Here is a 26,869-nt window from a genome sequence, read left to right on the forward strand (position 1 = left end):
AGTAAAGTTCGGAGAAGGGAGGGGACATATAGCAAATGACCGAGGCGCATATTCAAACCGCGGGTCGCTGCACTGCAGCCACGCGGCACGTGGTCGCCTACTCTTTTAAAATGGACCTTTCAAACATGTTTGTTGTGCTGATGCTTTTTACTATGTAATTATCTGACAGATAGCATGGCTTGCTGTGCAGGTAATGGTACTAACAAACCATCCAAAAAGTCTGCTCTCCTGTGTTTGTGAGTGAAATTCTTGTATTTTCTCTGCAGTCTAATTCAATCAGACACAAAAAACAATCCACAGGTGAACGTTTTTAATAGGAAAGCAAAGCGACTGGGAATCTGTGTCTTTAAAAGAAAAACTTTGAGCTCCATTCAAATTCAGGTCTGTGTGTTCTATTGTGCAGAAGAGTGGGTCCGCTCTAGCTCTGCATATTTTTTACACATTTTGTCCTCTTCCAAACTTTAAGCCATCAGCAATAACCAACTATCATTTACACTCGCTTTATGCTAATATTTTCAAAGAGGAAGCAGTGCTCTTGAACCGCTCCCTTTAAAGTATGAACATTTCAAAGGATAGCTGCTTTCGGCTGCTTCCTTGCCACAAGGGGTCGCCACACCAGGTAGCGCTGCATGTTTGAGTTGACAGATTTACACCAGATGCCTTTCCTGGTGCAACCCCAAAGGGGATTTGTATGATTATACCTAATTACAAGAGTCTCTAACCCTTGCTTTGGTTGCTATTTGTTTCTCTAGTACTGCAGTAATAACCTCTTAATTCTTTTAACCAAGCAAAGAATATTTTCTGCTTAGCTGACAAGCAAAAGAAAATTAAACTGTAATTTTTTTTATGTCTCTCTCTAAATGTTTGTACCATCTTCATTTATTTAAGTAGTAATAGAAGTCTCCTGAATCCAACATGTCCCAGAATCCAGTGGGACTCATTAATGTCGAGCAGGCCATCGTTATCCTCATACAGGGTCTCTAGTTAGTGACTCGAGCCCTGTGATCTTCAGCAAGACAAAACACTGAGACCTTGTATGACTCTCACCGAGATATTGATCTTTCCTCAAGGCTAAACATACAGCACTGAATCAATAACAGCTGCAGCCAGTCGAGGCTTGTTACCCTGGAATACCAGAAAATGCAGATGAATGCATCATTGTTTTATCTGTTACAACATCAGTATCTCTTTAGCAACCGTATCAATACGTCTCCAGAATCGCAGACTAGCGAGCAACTATTGCAAGAGAAATGTGTTTCCCCTCCAGACGCCGTTCATGTGTCAGCTGCCCGAAACAATCAACTGATTCATCTTTTCTTCGTCGCCACATGGCTTTCGATGTAATATTAGGTCAGAGCACAGATAGGAATGGGGGATGGTGGTGGTTAGTGTCAGTGTCTGCGTCTCCGGGTGTCTGGAATGCCAGACTTTTCCCCTTAAATCTAATATAGGCAGGTCGCGGACATGCAACGCTACACAAGCCTCGCGCACTTTCTGCAGTGACTCACCCTATATGATTGGTCCGTAACGAAATTTCCAGTTCTCTCAGGACCTGGGTGGACTCCTGTACTCGTCGTCTGAATTTCTGAAGGAGGAAAGAAAGTGGGGGAGGTAAAGTTTCATCATACTCCTGTAAATCAACATGTGGTAGCACAGAGATATTTTGGCTGGAGAAAGCTTTGTTTCTGACAGAAAGGTCAGACAAACAGACAGAAGGAACCACATTGGCATTTAGATATAAAAGCAGGCAGCCTGCACACTGATTACAAAATAAAAGAATGAAAGAGGAGATGGAGCTGTTCCCATAGGTTTCTAAATGATGCTTTTATTTGCCAGTAACCAATAAAGAGGCTAAACAAGAAGGCCAGCTGAGTCATTGGAAACTGTGAAAGTGCATGAGTTGGATTTTTTTTTTTTTTTTTTTTATCCACTTATGTTGTTTCTGTTTGCTCATGTTGGTTCTGTAAATAGCAATAATCCCTCCTGGAAGTAGCATGATAAAATCAAGTCACCTAATTGGCTACCTCTCAAGCCTGGCCAGGAGCAGTAGCAGCTACATAAACACACACACACACACACATTCTCAACCCTGTTACTGTGGCTACAGACAGAAGACAGCACGCAGGAAGCTGTGAACTAACTAGTGAGGGAAAGAGAAACGAGAGAACAGAGAAGATGAGCGGGTTCCTCTTTTCTTTCATCCTCTAACGGGAGGTGTTCTGCAAAACCAAAAACAAAAAGGCCCTTCAGGCTGTTATACAATCACAGGAACAAAACAAGAGAAGTGAGTGACCAGTGATGATCAAACAGCCTCACAGTGCAACAGGAGGGCGGGGAGGATCCCTGATCAGAGAGCGGGACAGAGAGGGGGAGAGTAAAAGTGTTACATCAGAGGAGTGAGGAGGAGAGGAGGGGAGAAAATTGATTGTATAATAGAGCACTGGCACTGGAGTTTGAAACACAGTGTGTCAAAAGGTGAAAACACCATCTCATATCCCGTTGCCGTCTTGTTAATAAAAACTTCAGAAGAGTGTAATCGGAGCGGTGCTTGAACTCAGGCAATTTCCAGTGTTGGAAAGAGCTCGTGAAATATCACCAAACACAAACGTGTGACTGCAAGTTAAAGTTTTAGAGGGAGGAGAAAATGTTAGCATTTGCTCTAAGAGATGGAGAAAGATATTAAAAAAATAAAGGACAGGAGAGGAAGATAAGAAAATAAGGACTGCTCAGCAAGGAAAATTTGATATACTGGAAATTCAAGTTTGGGTAGATTATAAATGTTGCTTTAAATATCTTTTTTTAATCAGTTATTGGATCGAACTTACTTAAGTTGAATGACTTAAAAAAACAATTTAAAGTATATAACTTTTGTATTATTTAAACATTGCATGAGCATGATCTGCAGTTTAGTGCATGTTAAACTAGTTCGTTTCCAGTATTGTGATGAATTTTGCACTAATGCAGCGTATTGGACTGTTATAGGGCAAAATGGGGTGTTTATGGCCGATGTTTGGTTACATCGAGGGTCGTTGAATTCAGTCAAATCCACAAAGAGCACACAGCAGCTGCGCAGGTCAGCTGATCACATCCTGTATGCAGAAAAAACAAACCCAGTGCAGCTCACAAGCCAGTTTTTTATATGTCTTATTTCTAAGTGATCGTATTTTACTCTGCATTGCTACACTGGATATTACGGTACCCACACCAGCCAAATCCCACTTTAACCCCCGGTCTTATAACACTCAGGTATATTCATGCTAATAGTTAGCCGTGTAATCGTTTAGGTATTTTTTCCTGACAAAACAGGATACTGTAAATTCTACTGTAGACTTTTCATGCTGTTTTATATTCAAGTTAAATAGAAGATAGTTCTGCATTAGTGTTGTCCTGTTTTTCCTGCTGTATATATACAATATACTAAACATTGCCATTGTTTCAAATAACGAGGTCAGCGGAAGTGCAGGCAATCCTCATGAGACTAAAGCAAATACAGTTTTTTCTGCTGTTCTCCATATGATGTCACTGAGAGTGGATATCCCTAATATGGTCATCTTGGGCCGATAGCTGTGGTTGAAAAGAGAAGAGAAGAGAAGAGAAGAGAAGAGAAGAGAAGTCCATCGAGGGTTGGAGGGCCTAGTCACTTTCCATGATGCGTTTGTATCAGGGGGGGAAACGAAGCTCAGTCCCACGTTAACCTATTATTAACATTCACAAGAGCTGTTCCCATAGCTATGACCTGTGTCTTTGGGCTTAGGCGGCGTGTGTCTGGAACATGAGGAGATGAGAAACAGAGTGTTTTTATTAGGGAGGAGTCGTTTGTGCGCTTGTGTGGAAAGCCGAGCAAATTTTGGGAGAACTGCGCAGGCTCTCGGAGCCCCCACCAAACACCCCGCACTCCACACTTTAAGTGCTACCAGCTGCAACACGGAGAAAGCAGGAAGAGAGAGGAGCAGACAGTGGGGAGGGAGGGCGAAGACGACACGAGGGGAAATGAGAAAAAGGAGGAGACGCGGAGGGAGAAGTGAAAGGGGAAAGCAAGCGCATGGAAAGCACTGAAACCGTAGAGAAGGGAGGGTAAAAAAGGGAGTTTTTAGGGAAGTGTGAGCTCAGGAGGGCTCATCCTGGAAACAAATCAATAGCTGATACATTCTTGGGGACTAGTTGGACTGCAGCTCTTCCTCCTTGGCTGCCTATTGGTTGAGAGCTGCCTCGAGGAATGCACCGGAGCCTGCCTATGGAAAAGCAGAGGCAATGACCTCCAGCTCTCTCACAGTGGCACAAAGTGGCAATTGTTTGAGCTTGAAGAAAAGGGGGATGGTGCAGGAATGTAGAAAGAAGCCCATAACTCTTTCTTTTCCTCCACACTCTCTCATGCTTTTTTTGTCTCTCACTCTCTCATTCACTGTCCATCTCTTTCAAATCCCCCCCACCTACCCCTTTAACCCGCTCTATTATTCACTATTTCTTGTTCCCTCCCTCGCCATTACCCGACTCACTTTCTGTTTTCATTTGATTCCCCTGTGCCTGACCACTTGAGGTTTCCGATCAGGGCAAAGAACAGGCAAAGACTTTCCAAAATCCCACATGGCCCACTCAGCCTATGAGACTAATCGGTAAAAATATGATGGTAAATAAATAAAGAGAGCTTTGTTTTATTTAAAGGGGTTTAATATAGATCAGTTAGTCATGTAGACACAGATGACTTTAAGATAAAGAGAAAAGAAGGAGGATGCGACTTGAACCAACAACGAGTGTGCTGAGTGTTTAGACACCAACTCCTTCAAGTATGGCAAAAAAAAAAAAAAAAAAAAAAAAGTATGGCACTGTGGAAAATTTGCTTAGTCAAATTTTACGGGAGATTTGGAGGAGAAAGTTGAGACACCAAATTTAAAGCTGCAACCAGGAGGTGGACAGCTCAGCCTTGCTTACAATTACACCTACTAGCACCACTAAAGCTCAATCAACAACATTGTTTTTGACACCTCAGCTTTAGGCGGATAAAAAAAAAAGTTAATTTGAGAGCTTAAAAAGTGCTTGTAGGTGGATTTTGTTACCTTCAGCCAGAACCAGGCTTATGCATTTCCTAGCAACTACAGCTAAACAGATTTATTACACACCTGAAAATATTCTTCCGGTTCTCTTATGAGATAAGAAATGTGAAAATTAAACACAGTGATAGCCAGTAACTACCTCATACTAGGCATTCATGTGTGAAAACTTCAGCAGCATGTGTGAAGGAAGGGAAGAGGAGTACTTCTCCATCTATAGTTTCACAGTCGGTGTCAGTTACCGAGGCAGATTTATACTAGCTGTCAACAAACCTGCACCTCTACCACTGACACAGCCTTTCAGTGTTTTGTCTATCATGTCTCCTTTGACATGCGTCACTTTCTTTGTGCTTTCTGCCTTTATCAGATCTTTAAGTGCAATCTCTCAGGCATTACATTATCCAGATAGGTGAAGCAGTCTCTGTGACGGTCGATACTCCAGATCAGCCTAGTTAGCTCTTTATCGTCACCATCTAACATGCTGCAAATGCAGTTCTTTGTGCCAAAAAGCAAACAAAGTCCCAGCCTGGCAAGGCCGAGAACTAGGAGTCAAACTGCTGAACTTATCATTGAAAAGCATATATTTTGCAGCCTAAGCCACCATCACCAGTCAGTCTTAACCTGAGTGGTTGTAAATTAAACTAGCATTCAAAATGCTCTTAAAATTCTGTGAGAGCCTCGTATTATTGAACTGTCAGCATTTCAACAATTTAGGTGTACTAGGAGACGCAGTATGTGCAGAGAAAACTTTTATCGCATTAATTTTATGTTCTTTCTCTTTAAAGATTATTGAAGCTACTCTTTCATTCCTGACTAAGCTGCATAATTTACCATTAGGAGTCACTCCTCACTGTACCCATTAATAACGCTGATTTTGGCTACACACAGAGAATGTGCTGTCTGGGGTATTTTCTTGCACCAATAAAACATTTCTGCTCCTCTTTTAACCTTAGTCATCACAGCTTTTGTTTGTGCTGCTCTAGCTAACCAGTTGTGCTTTAACATCTTAACTCCAGTCAATCCAAATTGAATTATTCAGCGATTTGTTGTTATTCTGGCAGAGTCTTCTGGTTAATTTGTTTATCACAGACGCTGGTCTCCCAACCTTCCCCCCACAGCTCGCTCAGCAAGGCCAAAAAGACTTCATTTTGGCAAACCCCTAAGAGCTGGCTGATACTTGTCTTCACGAAGCTCCTCCTTTTACTCCCTTCTCCCTTCCAAGCTGCCAGGAAAACAGCCAGAACTGGCTGCTCAGATGACATAAGACCATCTTTATCATGTTGCTGGGACGCTCCTGATCTCTTCAGTTAGTCCCTGCTATGCTACAAGGTGATGTGAGTGCAGCGCTTCATGTGACTGCGTCGCTCTGCATTCAAGTAGCTTGTTTCAAACTTTTATTTCTCCATTGCTCTTTCTGGCAGTGCATGGTGAGTGCAGAGCATGCCCTCAGCCACAGAACAGCAGTGGCCAGTGGTTTTCTCAAACCCGGGCGGTTCCAGATAAACAACTGTCTCCTTTCTATCTAAGTCACTCTGATGCCCGTTTTGCAACTAGTTCCCAGGTTGTCTCCTCCAGAACTCATGTGCACAATTTTTCCTCAGTTGTAGAGATATCCTGGACAAGAGATAGAGGGGTCAGAGGGGAAGGAAAAGCCACAGCGCTGAAACGGCCAGTGGAACAGGGAAGCATGTTTTAGCAAGGCCACTCACCTTTCTTGTGACCGCTGGATCTAGATAACTCCTCAGCTTTTGGAGGTACGTGTGAGGCGGGTTTTTCACTTGGAATCGCTCCTGTAAAAAGGAACAAAAATACTGAAATGAGCAGGGGTGGGAGGAAACAAGACGAGAGGAAGAGGAGAACAAGAGCACAGGGCAGAAGCTAAACATCTGGACAGTTCTCGTGTAACAATAGTGGAAGTTATATTCACAGTTTCACAGTTTTGTTTGACAGAGCCACTTTGTTCATTCAGATGACTGCACACACACAGACACACACACCACAGCCTCACAAGTCTGAACTCATGGCTAGTAAACAGCAACCAGCCTTTATATGCAAAACAAATTTCACTGATGATCTTTTCATTAATTTCAGCGTGCTGTAAAGAGCTGCCTGCCTGAGAACTGTGGCCACACCTGGCTACATGAATGTTTAAGTCTCCCAAGTTCAACCAGCAAGACTTTTGACGCCAGACCATTATATACGATGCTCTAAATATATACGATACAGCAGATTAGTGCTGGATTTGGATCACTGTGTTGAGCAGGAAAGAGCGTTTGGATCAGGCTGAGTGCCGCATCGTAGCCCACACTGCATCAGTTTGAGACTGCAGGCCATATCACAGAAAGGAAAATGTGTTCTTCATGCAGTGCGGTCACATTTCTCCAGTGTTCTTCCTAATTTTGAATGCTCTGATCTTGTATAGATTTATAGATCGGGAGGTGATATAGATCGGCGGCTCGTTTCACTTACTAGCAAGAATATTTAAAAAGAAAAAAGAAAGAAAGTTACTGTCCAGCGTCAGATTCCCCAAAAAGAGGAGCGAGAATTTAGCAGGCAGTGACAAGAACTTGATCTCCCAGTGGCTTTCCTCTAACGGACAGCCATATCTCTTCAAACAAATGTAACAGGATACAGTGATTCTGATCTCGTTAAAGGTCAGCGACAGTTACAGGTTGGCCGTACATGTGTGCGAATTACTGGAACACATACACTTGCAAACCTCCCTCACTGGTAACCAAAAGCCATCCATATCACATGCTTTTATGCAAACAACTTCAAACTGTCAGCTTCATCAGCACAGTATTTGCTGTGCCGCTTTTGTCATGAATCACATCCTGGAAAGGTGTCCACCCTCCGCACACAGATACAGAGAACGGATCGACAACATCACATTTGTCACTGCCACAGGGTCTGTCGCATAAAAACAGGAAAGACGAGAGAGCTGTCAGGAAAAAGAGCCGGCTCTCAGCAGACAGCAACACGCAGGCGGACAGCTCTAAAGCTTGGAAGCTCGAGCTGGAGAGTCTGCAAAATAACGAGCGAACGGTACGGTGCAAATCATGACGAGCGCAAAGACCTGTGAGGTGTGTAAATACCTCACAAATATAAAAGTGTGAATTTATAAAGACCGGTGAAATCACAGTGAGCAAATATGTTTGGTATGTAGAGGAATATAAGCGGGTTTCAACATGCTACGTGGCAATGAAGAGTCCAGAATAGCAGGTTTAAGTTAAGTTTGAGCAGTGATCTTTACTTCCTGCTCTACATCTGAGAAACCTTTTAAAATTAGAGTTGCCAACCAGTTGTTGTACTCTCACAGCGACTCATCTATATGAACTACGCCTCTGTACAACGCTCCGATGGCTAGAAATAGATCACAACCACAGCATTCGACTGGGAAGAGTTGATCGTGCCGATCTCCCTCTTTGTACTCGGGATGTTTTAACCTTGCGTTCACCTCAAGAACAACCTCAACAATTTATCAATATTTCATAAATCCTCATAATTGCTGGAAAGAAAACATTTAATATTTCATCCGCAAGGGCTGTTTTCCAGAGGGGGTGTGTACCTGTCGTCTCTGCTTCTCTCTGTTGCCATGGTTACATTAAGGGCTTCACTGTAGCTATGACACAGAAAGTAACTTAGTCCCACAGCTGCCTGCAGTGTCATGGGTATAGGTTTATTTTGAAAACAAAAAATGAATAAAGAACTGGAAGAACTGGGTTAGCAATATTCTTTGATGTCAACAGTAAAACTGAGGAAAATGCATTATTTCATTCTATAACTTCAACCTAATACCAAACAAAGTGTAGGAAAGAGATGGAGCATACTTTCAAATGACTGATGTCCACCTTTATTGTCTGAGCAGGTTAAGCTTCTAAATTTGGTTTTCCAAATGTAACCTTTCTCATAAGAGAGAATTATATAACTAGATGTTATATCTGACAGGATTAAAAGCATTACCATAGTAAATCTATATTTAGATGAATTTACTGTGGTTTTTTCCTTGCTAATTTCAGTACCACACAAATTCATTGCTGTAACTTTCCTGCGCTGAAAATTAGTTTCCTTTCAGAACCGATTTTCTGGCTGGAAAAATTTCCACCATAGTTTTCCAGCTCAAAGCGGTCTGTCTCAAGGTTCCCATCCTCACAGAAAGGATAAGAAACTTTAAATTCACAATATAAAACGTTTATTATGAACATGAACTGTGGCGAGCATGTTCCCTTCTTCTGTGCGTGACCATCGAGAAGCCAAGACTGTCAGCAAAAATCACCGGGCAACGTTTAGCTTCAATGAAAGCGACTATTTTTACTTCAACTGTGACAGTTTGCAGTCAGCCCCATGAAGATCTCTGACTGCTGGTCAGCAGTCTGGTGGTTTCTCTCTGTTACAGTTCCTCTCAGGGTCAGTAACTATCAATACAGTTTTTGGTGGGTGGTGGTCTTGATCTTGTCTCTGTTTTTCTCCTCTGTTCAAGGAGGCAGAAAAACTTTCTGGCACAGAGGTTGCGGACTGAGTAGAGCGCTCAGACCACAGCTCATTGCACAACGTGCACCCTCTGTTATTTCCTACACGCAGCACTGACGCCAATAAGAGGCTGAGTTTTTTCAACTAGCTAAGTGATGTGCGCTCCCTGCTGTGCCACTTAACCCACTTGACCAAGGAAGCCAGGGTGGCGTGTAAAGATGGCAAAAGGCTTACTGGATAAAGGCAAGGCAATGGAGCATGAGTGTTGCGGTCACGACACACAGTGGGGTGGGACCTTCTCCTAGATTACACGCTCAGCTGACAGTCCAGACAGCACATATAACATCATTCTGTGTGAACCTTACCCAGATGTTTTCAGCATTTAAAATGATTTAGTAATTAAGCAGCTACAATCAATTAAATGTGACTTATGCAGCAGCTACATCGGATCACATCATTTAGATGAGTGGCTGATGCTCACCTGATCACAGATCAGTTCCCACTTCTTCTCATTGTCATACTGTCGCAAGAGCCGCGCTTTGTCTGGAGGAAGATTCATTGAGTTCTGAAAGAGAGAGAAAGGTCCCAGTTAATCAAAACGATGATCAATGTAATGAATAAATACCATCATTAATCCCAAACATAAAATCAAACTAAGAAACCTGTCATCATTGGTAAGATGCAAGCATCTATACACTATACTCTGCACCAACAACATCAGGGTGTCCGTGGCTCCCAAAGAGAGTAATTAAGAGATTGCAAGCTTAATGGACCTCTGACCTAACAGCTGGTTACGGGCTCTCTCGTTGCTAAACATAGCAATGAGCAGGCAACAGAAGAGTTACATTAGCCAAAGTGTGAGTGAGGATCATTAGGGAAAGGTCGCCAAAAATGTTTACATGTGCTCTTCCCTCCTGTTCATTTGGGATAATCCAGCTGTAAATGAAACTGACCCCTCCCTAAGGCGTCTTAGAGGTTTTACAAAAATGGGCCACAATATATAAACAGAAAACAAAAGGAAAGTTTAGAAGGAAACACAAAAAGTTCCACTCTGTTAAGAAGAAAATATTCTGTTCTGTAAACAAGATTGGACAAACAGCGCACAGAAAAAGATTTTCTATGATTAAGGAAATCTGACCATGAATTTGTTTTCCAACTAATATGTGTGTGTGTGTGTGTGTGTGTGTGTGTGTGTGTGTGTGTGTGTGTGTGTGTGTGTTAGTTTGAGCCTGTTGCTAAGTAGAATTTTTTTTACATTCCTTACAAGATTTTTGCCATCAGTCTACAAATAAAATATCAAGTCTTCCACTAACCAAACAGCTGATGGTTTATCTGTCTTGCCAGATACAGAAATCTGCTGAGGCAGGACAGGTAAACATCTAACCCTGCTTTCTAAGTTACTGCTATGACTCTTCAGCCAGTTATCCCAGGACAAGAAACGAAGGCGTAAGTACAGAAGTGAGTCTGAAGTAAAGGTGGATGCTCTGAACATCTTTCAGTATTTTGCTTTGAAACTTTTTTTTAAAGCTGTTCCTCTTTGATGAGGTTAAGCAAGTGATTTCCTGTGAAGAGCCTGTTGTTCAGTCACACCTAATGTGACCCATGTGTTGGCGAACACATTAAGACTGAAAATAAGCTTAGATCGTGCAAAAAAACACAACTCTTGCACAACTCTTTCTCTTTATCCGGTTTTACTTTATCGACATCTGCTTCATGTACGAACACCTCTGCAGCTGTCCAAAATGTTGCACTTTCCAGCATTATTCACCACACCCTCGTGTGGATTTAGAAAGGCTACAAACAATTATCTAGCGCTCCCAGTATGCTGCGCAAAGAACATGGAAACACAAGTGCGACCCAGCTGGATACTGGTTAACCAGCTATTCTTATAGAAATAAAACAGAAACACATTAAGAGCACAAAAATAGCATAGAGGTGTATAGCTAAACTGAGTGTTTCTGCAGCTTTCGGTCATAGAGAATACACAATAATACAGATGCACAATACAGATGTGTGAGAGAGAGCCATTCAGCAAAGAGCAGGGGAAAAAATTAGAAAACATAACCATTAGAGTTGAGGTTGTTTTTCCCATCCACACTGGTTGGGCTGCATCATCTATCAGAGCGGGTACCGCACTCAGCTTCTACTTTTCCTTGTTCTAACGTTTGAGTCTAAGGTTTATTTATTAGCACCCGGCGGCTCTTTTTTACTTCTCATCCGTAAATAATCTGCTCTTTCACGTGATTCGGTTTATTTTGAAAAGTCTCAACAGGATCTTGAGCTTTATTGTGAAAGGTTTATGTGGAACACGCGATGGTGTTACCGTCGTTGTTGCTAACCACAACGCTTAAAAACAGGGGCTTGTCCGTCTGTAGTGTGGTTATATAAAATATAAGAGAAAGAGAGAACTTTAAGAAATGAATATAGCCACTACAGTGACCATCAAAACGATGAAAAAACATTGCCGTAAAGAGTTTATTTTGCGACACCACGAAACAAACAATAGCGTAAAATGAAACAACAGCCCTACTTGCACCACCTATTATTTTTTTTGTTTTGCCTCCTAGAAGACAGACTTCAGCCAGCAGTGTTGGGGATCTTCTGAAAACTGATGGAAATATGAACATAGAAAAGTATCCTCAGAGTCTGATCCACCAAGTATCATCATCTGGAAAGCTTTTGATTTTTCAGCCTAACATTGATCCCAAACAGTGTCAGTGCAGTGAAACCCCGCATGGATAGAACAAACACGGAGTCAAACACTATCAGCCGTGGATTGGCCTCCCCAAACCATGGACCTCAACATTACTGAAACAACCTGTAATCATCTTGGTGACAAATGGAACGAAAGGCAGCCAACATCCAAAGCTCTGAATGTCTTTTAAGAAGCCTGGAGAACTATTCCTGAAGATGACTTAAATAAATTACAAGAAAGCTTGTGTAAGATAGTTCAGGCAGTGTTGAAGAATAAATGTGGTCATACTAGATATTGACTTTCAAACTTGCTAGAATTGCACAAACTATTTTCTCTTATATACTGTTATACACTCTTATATAAATTGTTCACCCCTTTCTCATTTTCCTGGCAAAATAGTAAAAAAAAAATAGGGGTGGCTAATGGATATGGTAAAAACTCAGGTTGTAGCCTGTAGATATTTAACTAAAGGAAATTGAATTAGTATTCTGCCGAAGCTTTGAGTCGAATGATCGCTGCTGTGCTGACTGCAGGGAATTGGGAGTCATAAGGGTTCTATTGACTCATTCTGGCTGCTGACCAGATGACTAGGCTTTGTATCCATTCGTCTTCCCTAAACACATTAAAATACAATCTGACGCCTGAGCGGACGGTCACATTAAGTGACAGAAAACCACCAGCGGGTTTACTATGTTACACACAGAAGTGCTTTTACATTTTGGAGAGAGAAACCTGAAGGAGGGTAGACTTTTACTTCTAAACGTCTACCTTGTTTTGTTTGGAATTAAGAGTACCTTTGGCCTGGGTGCTTGGGTGGTTTGGGTGGTTTGCTGAGTCGCTGTGGGTGCACTGAACTGCTTGGTGAGGCTCCAACTAAAGCAAAAGACCACTTCTACCAGCCTTCATTTCATCCCACTGCTAATGAGCTGTGACAAGCACTCAGCTCACTGGGTTACCCCATGTCTACAACCACACTGGTATCTGTGCAACTGTGTTATTAATGGGGTGCAGCTGAGGAGGGCTGGGCAGCTTTTAACCAACACCTGATGGCAGACCACCCTGACGAATACGCACCTAAATTTAACTGGTTAGTAAAACAGTAAAGCATAACAGAAATTTGAGACACAGGCAAACACGCTAAAAGGATGCACTCATTCATGCTGAAAATTAATAATAATCTGATATAAAATGGTGGCAAAGCCATTTTAAGTATTGGTAAAGCAGATGCGTGCAACCAGTGCAGCTGCAAGGAAGTTTAAATCCTAAAAAAGCACAATGAAAGGGACTTAGTCAACAAGACAATCCTGTTGGGAGACCCTGACAAAGCATCGGAGACTCCCTCCAGACGGCAACAAAACGCAAACGACAAGAGGGAGAAAAAAAAAAATAGTGGAATTCACTGTGCTAGATGACCATCCCCTCTCAGTGAAATGTGGGGTTTCAATGCTCTCCAGCCTCCCTTCATGCTGCCAAAGTCACATTTCATCTCCAAAGCAGCTGTCCCACATCTGTACAGTTACTGAGTGAGTTCCTTTAGAAACAAAGCTGTAGCCTGAACATGAATCCAGGTCATTAATAACTGTCAGTACTGTGGAGACAACGAGCCAGTATGTCGTGCTAAACTATGCCATATTTACTCAGATACAGGGGGCCAATTTTAGTGTAGCTCAACTTTAACAGTTGCTACTAATAACTTTATGCCAATGTTTAACTCACATTAGAACTTATTAGAGCCCACGTATCCTATCATTATCCAGCTTAAGTCATAAAAGAAGTAAAAATAGACTGCTGGCTCAAAGCCCACCAACCACCACTACCTACCAGGAGGTCTGCTCAGGCACAGCCTTCACAGCACAGCTGGCTAGAAAAGCAAACACACAGCCCACATGAAGGACCTGCTTCAGTCAGTAATGCTGCTACAAGATCTAAACTATATTGACACAACTGGCTAACTAACTACTTGCTTTGGAACGTGTCTAAAATGTAGTGTTTTGCACCTTTAGGTGTGCAAACATACACACACACAAACAAAACACACATTTTTATTTCCATTTTCTTAAAACACCCTGCAGGTCTTCAAATGTGTCACAGAACAAACTAGGAGTAAAACATATACTGTGAAGTATACATAAAAGTAGTTATAAACTTCATAACGTCTTTGATGGTAACTGCAGTTGAAACATAGATCTGGGATTAAGGAGAAGCACTTGAATTTTCTGTGACAGCCAACAAAAAAAATGATAAAGCACCAATTTTACATCAGATAGAATCCACAACCACATGTTCACATCATCACTCCACATGCTGCCTGCTGTGATCTCACATACCAAGCAATTTTGGCTTGAGCGAATGCAAACAAAAGAGCTCGATCCAACTAGGAAAATCAAGAAACCCTGGTAGACCACCTATTAAAGAAAACATCCACTTTCAGAACATGCTCCACTGCGTTTACTTGTGTTTACTACACAGTAACATGAGACAGAACCTGACAAAAGTGTGCCGTACATCACCTCACTGTCACCAGCTCTCCTCTCAGATATCTTTCAGCGCAGTGATTGGTTTCTCCTTGAGGATTTGGGTTGCCATGAGTTGGTAGCAAACCCACGCTCCCCTCTTTCTTCCTCTGCGTCTACCTTCTCCCTGCTAACGCACCACAATCCAGAAGAACTTAATCTCTGTGTTCAAACCAACAGATGCGGCATAACTGTTTTGTCAGCATTAATGAAACTAATGACCTTAATAGAAGACCCGTCTTTCTGCTGTAAACAACCAATTTGCATCATTCAAAGCCACGTTCCGACCTCTAATCAATTGCTTTTCGCTAAAACGTCTCACTTGTCTTTTTAAATGAGCAGACTGATGCCACGCTGCGTGCCACAACAAGAAAACCTCACATTGCATCAGTTATTAAAAACTAGTCAGAGCAATAATCCTCAAATTGCTCAACGCTACGGAAATGACTGGATGCTGTACTGGTCTCTCCCAATGCTTGCTTCATCAAATGCTGGGGTGTTTTGTTTCTGAGGCATTTACAAATTTATATTGAGGTTAATGCTGCGCTTCAGGCTAGTGTGAGTTGTAAAACACCATCCCTATGAGTATTAATATGTGACGGCAAAACTGCATAATAAATGATTCACTTCACTTCTTGCTTTTCACGTTAACCTTCAGGGGAGCGGAGGAGCCCCGCAGCTCAGGCAGAATCGAAATCTGTCATATTCATAATGGAGTGTCAGCGTGGATCTGTAATCCCTGGCGTTCTTTGGGGGCACAGGTGTCCCCTGTCTGTCCTCAGATTAGCTTTGTAATCCCCAGGACCCCCCTGACCTGACAGTAGCGTTTGTGTTTGTGAAGCTGTTCACTAGAATGCCTCTTGACCACTCGGTGAGTCAAATGTTTTTGCCTCTCGTTTTACACATTCCAACGACATTTCATCCATTTACCTCACTGCGCTCACCGATAACATGACATACTGGACTTAGCAGACCATCTGTCAGCTTCACACTCTCTAACAAGAGTGGGTACTCGCTATTCTCATTTTATCCACGCTGCTCACAATGCCATCAAAGTGCCTTCAGCAAGCCTCGCCACAAATGCAGCGAAACGCAGAAGAAGTCAAATGATCGATGTTGAAATCGGAGCCCAACAGCTTTGTTCAATTTTAAAGCATGACACAGAAAAAAAAATCTATAACACTTTGTGGGTAAAATACACAAAATATTGCAAAAATATGTTTAAGTTGTGGATTAAAAAGAAAGGAAAAAAACTGTGGCTTGAGTGCTGGATGCTATCCAAATTCCGGAAACATCATGGAGGTGGTGTGGAACAGCAGGAAGCTATCCAAATAAAACAAGTGATACATGAACACAGAGGCGCTCTGGCCAGACCAGATGTTGTGAGGTTGCAAAAGTGACTGGACTGAGGTGGAGTCCACGTTCCAGAGCGAATATGAACCCGAAATGTTGTTTGTTCAAAACAGTTAATAAAAAATGGCTCGGCTGAGTTAAAAATGATGAGAAAAATTAGTTTACATGGATTATAATATTTAAAAGAACCTTTTAAATCTTCCTCCTGTGGCAGGAAATCTTCAATGAAATGAAAAAGAAGCCGGATGATTTAATACTACTGCTCAATAATAGCATTTAATTTGTCCTTTATTAACACAAGCCTGACAAATACAACCAGCTTAGTGCCTAACTGTAAGCTGTGACAATGATGGCCACATTTGTGTCACTGTGTCGCATTTAGATCTGTAATAAAGTAAAAGTATTCAGCATCCTGTTTTATGTGTGCATTTGGGTGGGTGGGGGTTGTTTTTTATCCTGTTATACACACTTATTCATTAGTCACAAGAGTGGAATTCAAAGGTTAAATGCAATAACGAAACTGATTACATACAAACTTCACAAGAAAAAGTGATAAAATAAAAAGCCTTTGAAATGGCTTCCATGATGTCACCCGCACGCACTGATGGCAGGCATGACGTAACCTGAGAGCTGAGTGCTTTCGCTTTATTTTCACTGGAAAACCAGGAAGCTTTACCGTTGCTTCGAAAGAATTACTGTCCCCTAGTTTGCAGTTTCAACGCCTTTATGTGGCACTGCAGCTAAAACATTACTTTCCTGCTCTGTGACACTTCTGGAAGGCGTGCAAACATTTCTGACAGAATCATGATTACCTCCCCCACAAAAAAACCCCCAAACACACCTGTAAATTTTGACCCTCCAATCCCACCCTGTCTAAACCGGCATCCCTCAAACGCCAAAGAGCCGTACACTCACTTTTTCTAACGAGACGATAGAGGCACTCTGAACAGCAGGTGCCCGCCACAAAAGTACACTTTTGCATGGGAGCTTGAAACCACATGATTACTGAGCACAGAGCTGCTTTTATGGTATAAAAAAAGGGCTGCAAGTGGCATCCCTGTCGAGCACACGGACACGGTGCCTGCAGACTTAACAGTGTGGATCAAACTGTTCAAAGCTGAAACATCTGAACACCAGCGTCAGTGATCACAGGTATTATTCAAACCTGTTCAACTGTCCCATGGTGAGCATCTTAATACAAGATTTTCATAGGAGAGGAAAATTGCCTGCTCACCTGAATTTGAAGGATTCAATCTATTATTATATATTATAGATTTATTTTATAGGTGCATAAAATTATTTACCATTTGTTGGTAACGTGTTTTTTTTTAACGAAAAAGCAATCTGAAGCTTCTACTGTAGGAAAGAAACAAAACTGATGTCTTGCCAATTTCCTATCTCTGTTTTTGAGATTTACTGGAAGCGCTTGAGTTGGTACTGAATCCAAATCATAACCCCGGATAGGCTGGTGCTTCTCTGTAGCTACTTGTAAAGAGTCTAGAGTAAAAGGCAAATCTTCTGTCCAATAAAACCTGAAACAGCAGACTGCCACATTGTCTTCAGGTCTAATGGAGTCCATTCAAATTCAACAGCACCTCCCATTCTGCTCCGCAGATGTTAATTCTGGCAAGTTGCTACCCGACAGAACCTGCCTTTTTTACTGTGGCCATTTCAAAAGCAGCTTATGTCTCACAAAGAATAAAATAATAAAAACGTACTAAAATAAAAGCCTGAAAAAGAATGTTAAAGCTAACTTTTGAGACAAAGTGTTACATCACATCACAACTGAGGACAAAAATTAAGCTCAAGGCCCAGGATTGACAAGTGTCAATCCCAGAGGATAAAGTGTATCCTTGTCATAATGACACTAATAACTGATGAATTTGCTGGAAGTTTTAGATAAAACTCAACATCATTAACATTAACTAATTCTTAAGAGGTCACAACAAAACACCCACTCTTATGCAGAACTTTGACAGACCAAGCAGAATGTCTTTCTAGTGCAGCTGCCACCTTGGAGCCTGGACAGATCCTGACCATAATGCACTTCTCAAAAGAGCTGCAACTCTGTTGCTCTTTTGTGTGAATTTTGGACTGGTCCTGGCAATGGACTGTTACCCACATGAAAGGATCAGACTGGTCTTTTTAAGACTCCATCATCATACACCTGCAGGAAGAATTACACCAAATATAACTATGGATGGCCAAGTCTAAACAATGACTCCAGGCTGATGTCAAAACTCCCAGGGACATTTTCTTTTCCTCTTAACACAGTTGCTAGCTGGCATTCAACATTTCATTGATGCCAAACAAAGTGTTCGGCTGCTTTATTAGTCCACAACCACGCAACTGAAACTTGATTCAGCAGGTAAACAAAAGCAAAGTAAAATCAAAACAAAGTCCAGCTGACAGGTTTAAAGATTATTCTAGAGTCAATGATTTCCTTTGGGTTTATGTGCCACCCACATAGTGGAGTAGAAAACCGAACCCCCGAATGTGCACATGTCAAAACTGAAGTTAGACCAACGATACTGATTGGACCCTCAGTAGTTTCAACTGGGTGGTGACTGCACACAGCTGAGAGACTTTTTCTCACATAATCAGCTGAGCCTCTGCCAGCCAGGCAAGATGCCTCCAGGCTATGCTTTGGGATCTTGAGCAGCACATTATCGCTTCACACCGCAGTACCTCACATCCCCTCTGAGATTTCACAGGCCAGAGCGTTGGTTGCAGGATTTCATTGCTCCCTGAGCATAACATCCTCAGTGCTGTTCTGGCTAATTGGTGGGTGAGTATCCTGGGGATCCAGCACAGCAGAAACCGATACAAACACACACACGCTTAGAAACGGGTATGTGTGGAGGCCTCTCGTGGCCTGCCGGCTCTGGGTCCAGTGCCAGGCTCCGTCTTGGGCTTCACACAGAATAAAGAGCAGCTCTGTCTGGTGGTCCTGACGCACGGGATTCAGCCACTGCTCATCCTCTGCACCACAGACAAAACCCACTGTTCTATTTTATTAATGAAGAAGAGTCAACGTGGAAAAACCTAAGAGGTTTAGCTTAGTCACTTCCTGGGTTTCATGTAGCACTGTGTGAGATGCAGGGCTCAGTGTCTTCGCACATTTGAATGACATTCTAACAAAAAGCCAATTTGCATATTACCACCAATGCACTTTGGATACACCTTACCCTGGGAAGTACCAGAAAGCGTTTTCCAGGTAAAAACCCACTCTGGACCTGCCGATGTGACAGATTAGACTTCATTTAAACATGAGGGCTACTCTTGTGATTAATCTGCTGGAGTGGATTTCAGATGCGGTACCTCACAGCAGAAATAACAGCAGATTGTGGTGCGTCGCAGCCTTTAAACAAAGCAGCTTAGACGTAATCTGGGCAGACTACTGAGAAGAGCAACAACAGCATCCAAGCTACAGTCCCCCCCCATATGGCATTTAAACAAGTAATGACTCTGAACTTCTCTGTCTCCATGACAGCAGGCACGATACTCAGAGATTCAACTCGACGGTCTCCTGGATGTGGGTGCAATCTAATTTGATTGTCAACTCTGTGGTTAGCTGAGGCAGAAGAGCAGACATGAGGCCTTGGCTGCATTCCTGTTACAGAGTCATTTTCCTTTGGTTCAGTGTGAAGCATATAGACTGACTAATACTGTACATGTGACTCCCAAAGACCGACTGTAATCATTTCACGTGCTTTCAGCTATTGTGCACTTATAAGCCAAGAAACATGTTAAAAATGCCGTTCAGAAATTTTGTCTGGATCTGGCAAGTGCATGGTTAACTGAACAGCAGCACACTGACATGACAGAACTGTGCCGTGCAGATTAGACATCAAGAGGGCTCACTCATGATCATGTGGAACTCATCTGTGGTTGACTTATGTTACCAATACTACGACAACAAGCGAGCAAAGATGCTTTAAAAGAACCAGCAACAATGAGGAGTCATAGAAAGCAGAGAGCCTTGGCATACAAACAAATTCCTATTTATGTCTCTATGACAATCTGCGCCGTCTAAACAAAGATTATTTGGGTTTAATCTCCTTCTGACTGAAGGCCAAGGCTGCATGTGAATCAGGCAGTCCGATCACAGCAGAGGCCTCAGATTACTATTAGCTCAAGTCTGTTTCAGAGATCAGTTCTTGGCCTAATGAGCCACTTCACTGGGAGCTTTTCATTTGGTAGAAACTGCAGACTCCACCAGAGGCAAGCCACTTGTATGACAATCACACACAGTGAGAGCAAACAACCATATCTAAGGAAGGTGGGTTGAAATTTAACTTACTACAGCTTTGAAGGAGCTGAAGGCAGTTAAAACTACATCAGTATAAGTTAGGGTTAGCTCACTGAGCACAGGCAAAGGTTATAGTTTCTATTATTTCTTTGGGTCTTAAATACAAACTTTCAACTATTTTAATGAGATAAATGCGATAAGTACAAAAAAACAACAACAAGATATTACAACGGCCAAGAAGTGGGGACTTCTAAGTATAATTTAGATTGGCACATGTACACAAATCATTAACTACAGACATAATATGGTGATAAACTTTAACAACACTGAATTTTGCATTGATCTTAACAGTTTATTCTTGACCTTGGAAACATTTTTGCTAAAACAATCTCCAGTGAAGGACCATTTAATGGCATTGACACATTAACTCATCTTGTGGACTGTGCCAAGATCCTGGACTTCCTGGATCTTCTAGCATTCAGTGGGTAGTTTAACAGAACACCGTGACACCAGTTCCTGTACAACACAAGTCAACATTACTTGTGCAGCTACACAAAATCTTTACTGTAGAAACTAGGTTAATTTTACATGTGTGGTTACACACAGATGCAGTCTGCTCAGATGATTTGAGTCACGAGTTCATATTTGAAAAGCTTTTCACATCACACACCGTGCAAATTTTAATAGAGTGTAGTTCTGTGCAAAACTCTTGTCACCCTTCATTTCTCTTTATATTTTGCTTCCAAGGCTCTAGACTTTCATGTAATTTTTAAGTGCTCTTGAGCAACAGTTCTCCACGCTTGCTGAAAGTTTTTCTCTGGACATTAACTGCTATTTTACTCGGTCTGTTGCAAAAGCATATGTCCTCATTTCTTTAATTGAATTCATGAAAAATGCCAACGATAACACATGAAAGGGTGGTTTTAACGCAGATACTCATAAGGAAGAAAAAACAGAGTAAAGGCTGAGTTATGAAAAATTACACTAGAACTGGACTAAGAATCGGTGGCAACAGGTCTTATTTAGTGATGAATCAAAATTTGTAATCTTTGGATCAAAGTGTCATCATGTGTACGGAGGAGCTCAGAACAATGGATAGAAAAAAAATAAATGATGGAGCAGTATCAGTCGTGGATTGACCTCCTCAGAGCCAACACCTCAGCATTATTGAAGCAGTGACAGAGACAATGAGGAAAGGCAACCAGCATCCAAAGAAGAGCTTTGAATGTCCTTCAAGAAGCCTGGAGAACTAATCCTGAAGACTAATACATAAAGAAATTACAACAAGTGATGGTCAACCTCATTAGAATAGTACAAACTCTGTTTTTGCCTTATATGTTTTGTTTTTAATCTTTCATGTTTGCACACTTTAATAAATCACTGTCTATTTCCCATTTTCCTGACAAAATATCATGAAATGAGAGGCAACTCAAGACTATTGCAAAGAACTATATGTCCTCGATTAAAAAGAAAAAAACAAATACAAAGCTGTGGACAACTTGAATTAGAGCTGGGCGATATATCGAGTTTTTAAAACATATCGATATATTTTTATACGAGATATAAGATGTGACAATATCCTTTATATCGATATAGTCTATGTTACGTTATAATTATAGTTGTGGAGCCGCAAGTTTGCCTCTCTTTCGTCCACTTTTGTCTCTACGCAACGTTACTCCGCCTCGCCTTCACTGAAGACAACTCCCCCTCCTACCCCATCGCTTCACGTGCAGGCAGCGACAAGACGGACACGGCAAATCTCCGTTAACGAGTTACTGCGCATCGCCCCATGCGTGGGGCTGGACGGCGTCAACGTGCTAACGAGCTAAACATGCTAACGAGCTAACCGCGCTAACGAGCTAACCGCGCTAACCCTAAAATCCTTTCATTCTCTCAAAAGTTGATAGCGCGCCTTATGTATGAATTCTGGTTGTGCTTGGTGGCCGCGAACCGATTTTATGTGGTACACGGCGTTCAGCAATCTGTCAAAAATGTTTGAGTACGACTTTGGTAAGCTACGGAGCTGCACCGCTTGATAGATTGTCGGCGCATTACGGCTACCGAGGAGCTTCGCGGAGTGATACGTACTGTGCATCAACGTAATATTACCGTATTGTGTGTGTATAAGGACCATAAATGGCACCTGTAAGAGACGTGGTTATGAAGCGGATTTCAAACTCCAGGCTATCAGTCACACAGTAAAACTTGGGAACAGAGCAGCTGTGAAATCTGTCTGTCTTTGTTATTACGCTCAGCGTCTTTTAGTTTACATTTTGACTGCACAATTGTGAGCTCTTTGTTTAGCACAAAAACAACCTTGTTTTCTTTTATTTATGGAGCATTATTATTTAATGAATGCTCATAATTTAATTTTGAGTAATTTTTCATGTACATCTGTGCTGTATGTTAATAAAAGTGCCTGTGTGACATCTGGGACACAGCTTTGACTAAGAACTCTTTTTGTTCTTACTTTATGGCTTAAAAAAAATATCGAGATATATATCTTATATCGCCATCCAGCTAAAAAATATCGAGATATGAATTTTGGGTCATATCGCCCAGCCCTAACTTGAATGTGGTTACATACTGTGCAAGCCTTTAATCCAAATGGTTCCCTGCTGTGATCCAAAGCTTGCCTGTTGATCAAATCTATTAAAAGTGGCAAGTAAACAGTCCTGCAGCTATTATTTGACCAATCTGGTGTCAATATGCAACAAGAAGACTAATATCATCATGTCCAAAAGCAGTCATTTAGTTATAGTTTACATAACTGATAAGGGGAAACCAGCCAATCAGATCGATAAAACTTTATGGGTGACTAACAAGGGGCTAAATGGCCCACTTAAATCTTGATCAGCTCTGAAGGCCTCTGTTATGTCAGGACACAAAGCAGAGCGAGGGGAATCATCCTAATCGTTTGCCACTCAAACTGAAGTGAGGTGATCAGAGTCACGTAGTGCCACTTGATAGTGCCAACTGCCATGAGCCACAGCTGAGACACATTAGGGTTTAAACGGCAGTAACTAACACTAAATGCTGTGATTATAGCACTAAGTTCTTTTAATGCTGGAGGGCTTCCATCCCACCAAGAGATGAGGCATCATGCTGGCAGCAAGGAAGAGGAGGGGAGTCAGCGGGGGAGTTCCTGACATGGTATGAGGACGGGCGTTTCAGATAGCCATCCTAAGAAATTTTAGACTTAAATAGTTTGATTAGGGCGGGGGTTTGTATCCTGGGAAGCGTAATAATGATGAGTTTTATAATCAACAAACTAAATTTTCTAGATCCCAACTGTTTTGCTATTTCTCATTTGAGAGGGGAATTCCTAATGCTTGTAAAATGTAGGAAGTAGGTGGTTCTAGTAGCAGATGTGATTAAGAAAAGGGCCTAAATCCCTCGGCAGTGTGACGTCAAACCTCTCTCTCCGTGCTGCCTCCAGGACAGAAAGGGATTCACCAGTGTCTGACAAGCAGCAATCACACCCCAACACAGCACAGTGAATTGACTTCCACCTAAACTGCTTTTTTGTGATGTGCTTACAGGCTAAACGATCTGCCCCGCCACCACTAACATAACAAAAATGCTCTGTAGCGAGTTGGAAAAAAAAAAAGACAAGCTCGAAATGAAAAACCTTCTCCTCGTCTCCGTGACGAGTGCACGACGATGCAGTGATAAGAACCGGCTTGCTCAAGTCAAATTCCTTCTCCTAAAGCAGTTAATGTGTATGAGGGCGCGAGGCCAGGCGACAATCACGTTTGACCCACATTTTGCCGGCTCTCAAATTTCACCTCACTGTTCCTCTGTGCAGGTTTTGATTCACTGACTGGGGCACAAAGCTGGAGAGCAGAAAGTCATGTGTTACTCTGTGATGGCTTAAATAAATAAAATTGTCCAAGAAGATGGTAAATAACACTTTAGTACACCAGTACACCAAGAAATGAGCAACACATCTGGCCAATCAAAACCTATTATATACAAACCTTTTGTGAATCCCTGCAACACAGTCAGTATCTTGATCAACTGTTTAGAACTTTTTGCATGGAGGACTCTTTATGTTGGTGCCCAGGTAAGGTAACTGTTGACAGATCCACTGCCTGCCTATGATGTGACAGATGTTTCAAAGGACCTGACATGCCAGGCACTTAAAGCTTCAATGGGGAGCTTGTGTCTGGACTCATAAAGTTACCAGTGTAGGTGTCTCATGCATATACTTGTGGAAGTGCTACAATATTAACATTTTATCTTTTTTTTTTAAATTTATTTATTTATAGGGCCAAAACGTAGTGTCTGATCTATTTCAGGACTATGTGGTAAAAAGTGTAAAAGCTGACTCAGATACTTGTTGAATCAAAAAGAAAGAAGGTATCAATAAATTCCCAGTCCTGCTACAACTTCATCGCTACTTTGATTACGGTTTAAAAAACACACACAACAAAGTTTAGAAGTTTTGTCAAGGTCAAAAAACGTCATATCAGAGGAACAGATGCAGATCTTGTGCAAATAAACAAACACTTTTCTGTTTGGAATGACTTTTTTTTTTTTTACTGAGCAACAAAGAGAGGATCGGGGCGTGCAGGACGAGAAACAGAGGGTCCAACCTACACACACAGCTGTCCCGTCCCGGGGCACCGGAGCATGGAGGGAACAAAGAGAAGACAGATGCAAACGACTTTTTTCTTACCAAAACGATTGCAAATCTCTCCTCCAGTTCACCTGCGTCTGGCATGGGGAGTTTCAGGGGCATGTTGTGTCCCCTGAGATCAGTGTGGTGGTCCATGCTCCCTGCGTTCCCCATGATTCCTCTTTTGACCAGAAACCCCAACTTTTTCCCCTCTTAGTCCACTTGAGAAAAAAACAAAACAAAAAAAAACTCTGCACGGCGATAAAAAGGGGAAATATCCGCACGCTCTTCGCTTTGCTCAGTCGCCCTGGCAGGATCCTCGCAGGTTTATCCAGATCACTTCTTCTTCTTCTTCAACATAAAGCACATGTGAGGGAAGTAACATAATGCGACGGGTCCGAGCGCAAGCGGCGGCGGCGGCAGAGGAGTCCCTGATGAAACATTTTCACGGCAAAGGGAAGAAACCTGGAAACGTGACTCCTCTTACTCACTCGGACCTTTTCTATGCAGTTATCCGTATCTTGCACAATTTCGGCTCCACTCCCAGCCGGTAGTAATGACGACGAGCATGATTCACGATTACTGCAACCCTATCTGTTACTTAGTAGTGACTGAGTGAGTGAGCGGGTCCGGCTTTCCTAATCCCTCCACTGCTGACCAGCTAGTTAAGGAGGAGGGGGTGTCCACACGCTCACACACACTTGGACACACTCGCAGCCTGCGCGCACACTCTCATCCCTCTTTTACAATGAGTCCTTTCAGGGGGGCGAGCCTCCCACTTCTTCTTGGGGCGTAGCTCCCAAAGCCGTAGCTAAGGAGATGCTCGGTGTTGCATTGTGGTACTTTGAGTCCAGAGTCAGGGGCCAGTAATCAAGGGACGCCCTCGTGCAAAAGAAGAGCGAGTGCAGGGACTCTGTGAAGTGAATCCATCCTTCTTACGGTGTGTTTTTCACTTTTTGTGTAGATAAACTTAATTTGTTATATAATATCCTGCCAAACTCTGTCACAATGACTTCATTAGTCAAGCGTTTTCTACACATGTATGATTATCAGTTTTGAGCTTAACCAGTTATCATATTGAACAATGTTTTCCAAAAACAGCACATGAGTGTAATAAATCAGTAACTCCAGGCATCATAAGTAGTCACAATGAGATAAGGCTATTTTAATTTACACCTATTTCTAAATTTTGACCATGACTATTTGAGGGAAAAGATTTGCACACAATGACCTTTTCCCTCAGAACAGTCATTTATTAGACAATATTTATTGGCTGAAAATGTGCAAACCAATCACTGCGGTCAAAGCAACAAACACAGACAGGTGTTTTTAATTGTGTGTACTTTTCTATAGCAACAGCAAACTTATAACTTATAACTTTTAACAGGAAGCGATCTCCAGCAGAATCAGGCTCCGGGTGGGACAGCTATGTGGTGGAAAAGAGAGACCTCTAAAAAACGGGACAAATGACAGCTAAACAAAGATGCGAGGAAAGTTAATAATGGATGGATGGAGAAGTGCCCAGTGCATCAGGCAAAGTCCCTCAATGTGACTAAGGGGTGGTTCAGGATCATAACATCCGACCCAAACTATAAGCTTGATCAAAATGGTTTATCAGCTATTTCAAACATTTCCCCCCCAATGAACTTACATTTTAAAAAACTAACTCTTGAACCTCTTGAACATTGGATTCAGTGTAAAATGTGATGATCAACATTCAGTGACAGTAGTAGCAGTCTGCTCAGTTGTGACACCTTAACATTTGTGTAATAAACATATATACATATATTTCTGTATTATACTAAGTACATATTCAGTGGTGAAGGGCAGTCAACATCCACTGTAGAGTTCCTATCAGATCCAGTCTGTTTTTGTTTTTAAACATATTAGGATCTTCAACATGGCTTAAAATGAAAT

The 26,869-nt window shown here is 42.0% G+C and overlaps 1 protein-coding gene across 6 annotated transcripts in view; it reads right to left on the reverse strand.

The window, feature by feature from the left end:
• The window catches only part of fmnl2a (formin-like 2a), a 51,206-nt gene extending 25,521 nt beyond the window's left edge, over positions 1-25,685 (reverse strand). For all 6 annotated transcript variants that reach the window (XM_085385157.1, XM_085385158.1, XM_085385159.1 and 3 more), the window contains exons 1-4: positions 25,013-25,685; positions 10,000-10,083; positions 6,758-6,838; positions 1,509-1,585 (exon numbers count right to left, since the gene is read on the reverse strand). In XM_085385157.1, coding sequence (XP_085241283.1) covers positions 1,509-1,585; positions 6,758-6,838; positions 10,000-10,083; positions 25,013-25,126 — 356 coding nt within the window. In that variant the 5' untranslated portion in view covers positions 25,127-25,685. The remainder of the gene's footprint in view (positions 1-1,508; positions 1,586-6,757; positions 6,839-9,999; positions 10,084-25,012) is intronic.
• Between the last annotated feature and the right edge of the window lie 1,184 nt (positions 25,686-26,869).

This window comes from Rhamphochromis longiceps, linkage group LG16 (assembly GCF_057381845.1).
Source record: "Rhamphochromis longiceps isolate RC_006_pf linkage group LG16, R_longiceps_female_GT1.1, whole genome shotgun sequence".
NCBI lineage: Eukaryota > Metazoa > Chordata > Actinopteri > Cichliformes > Cichlidae > Rhamphochromis > Rhamphochromis longiceps.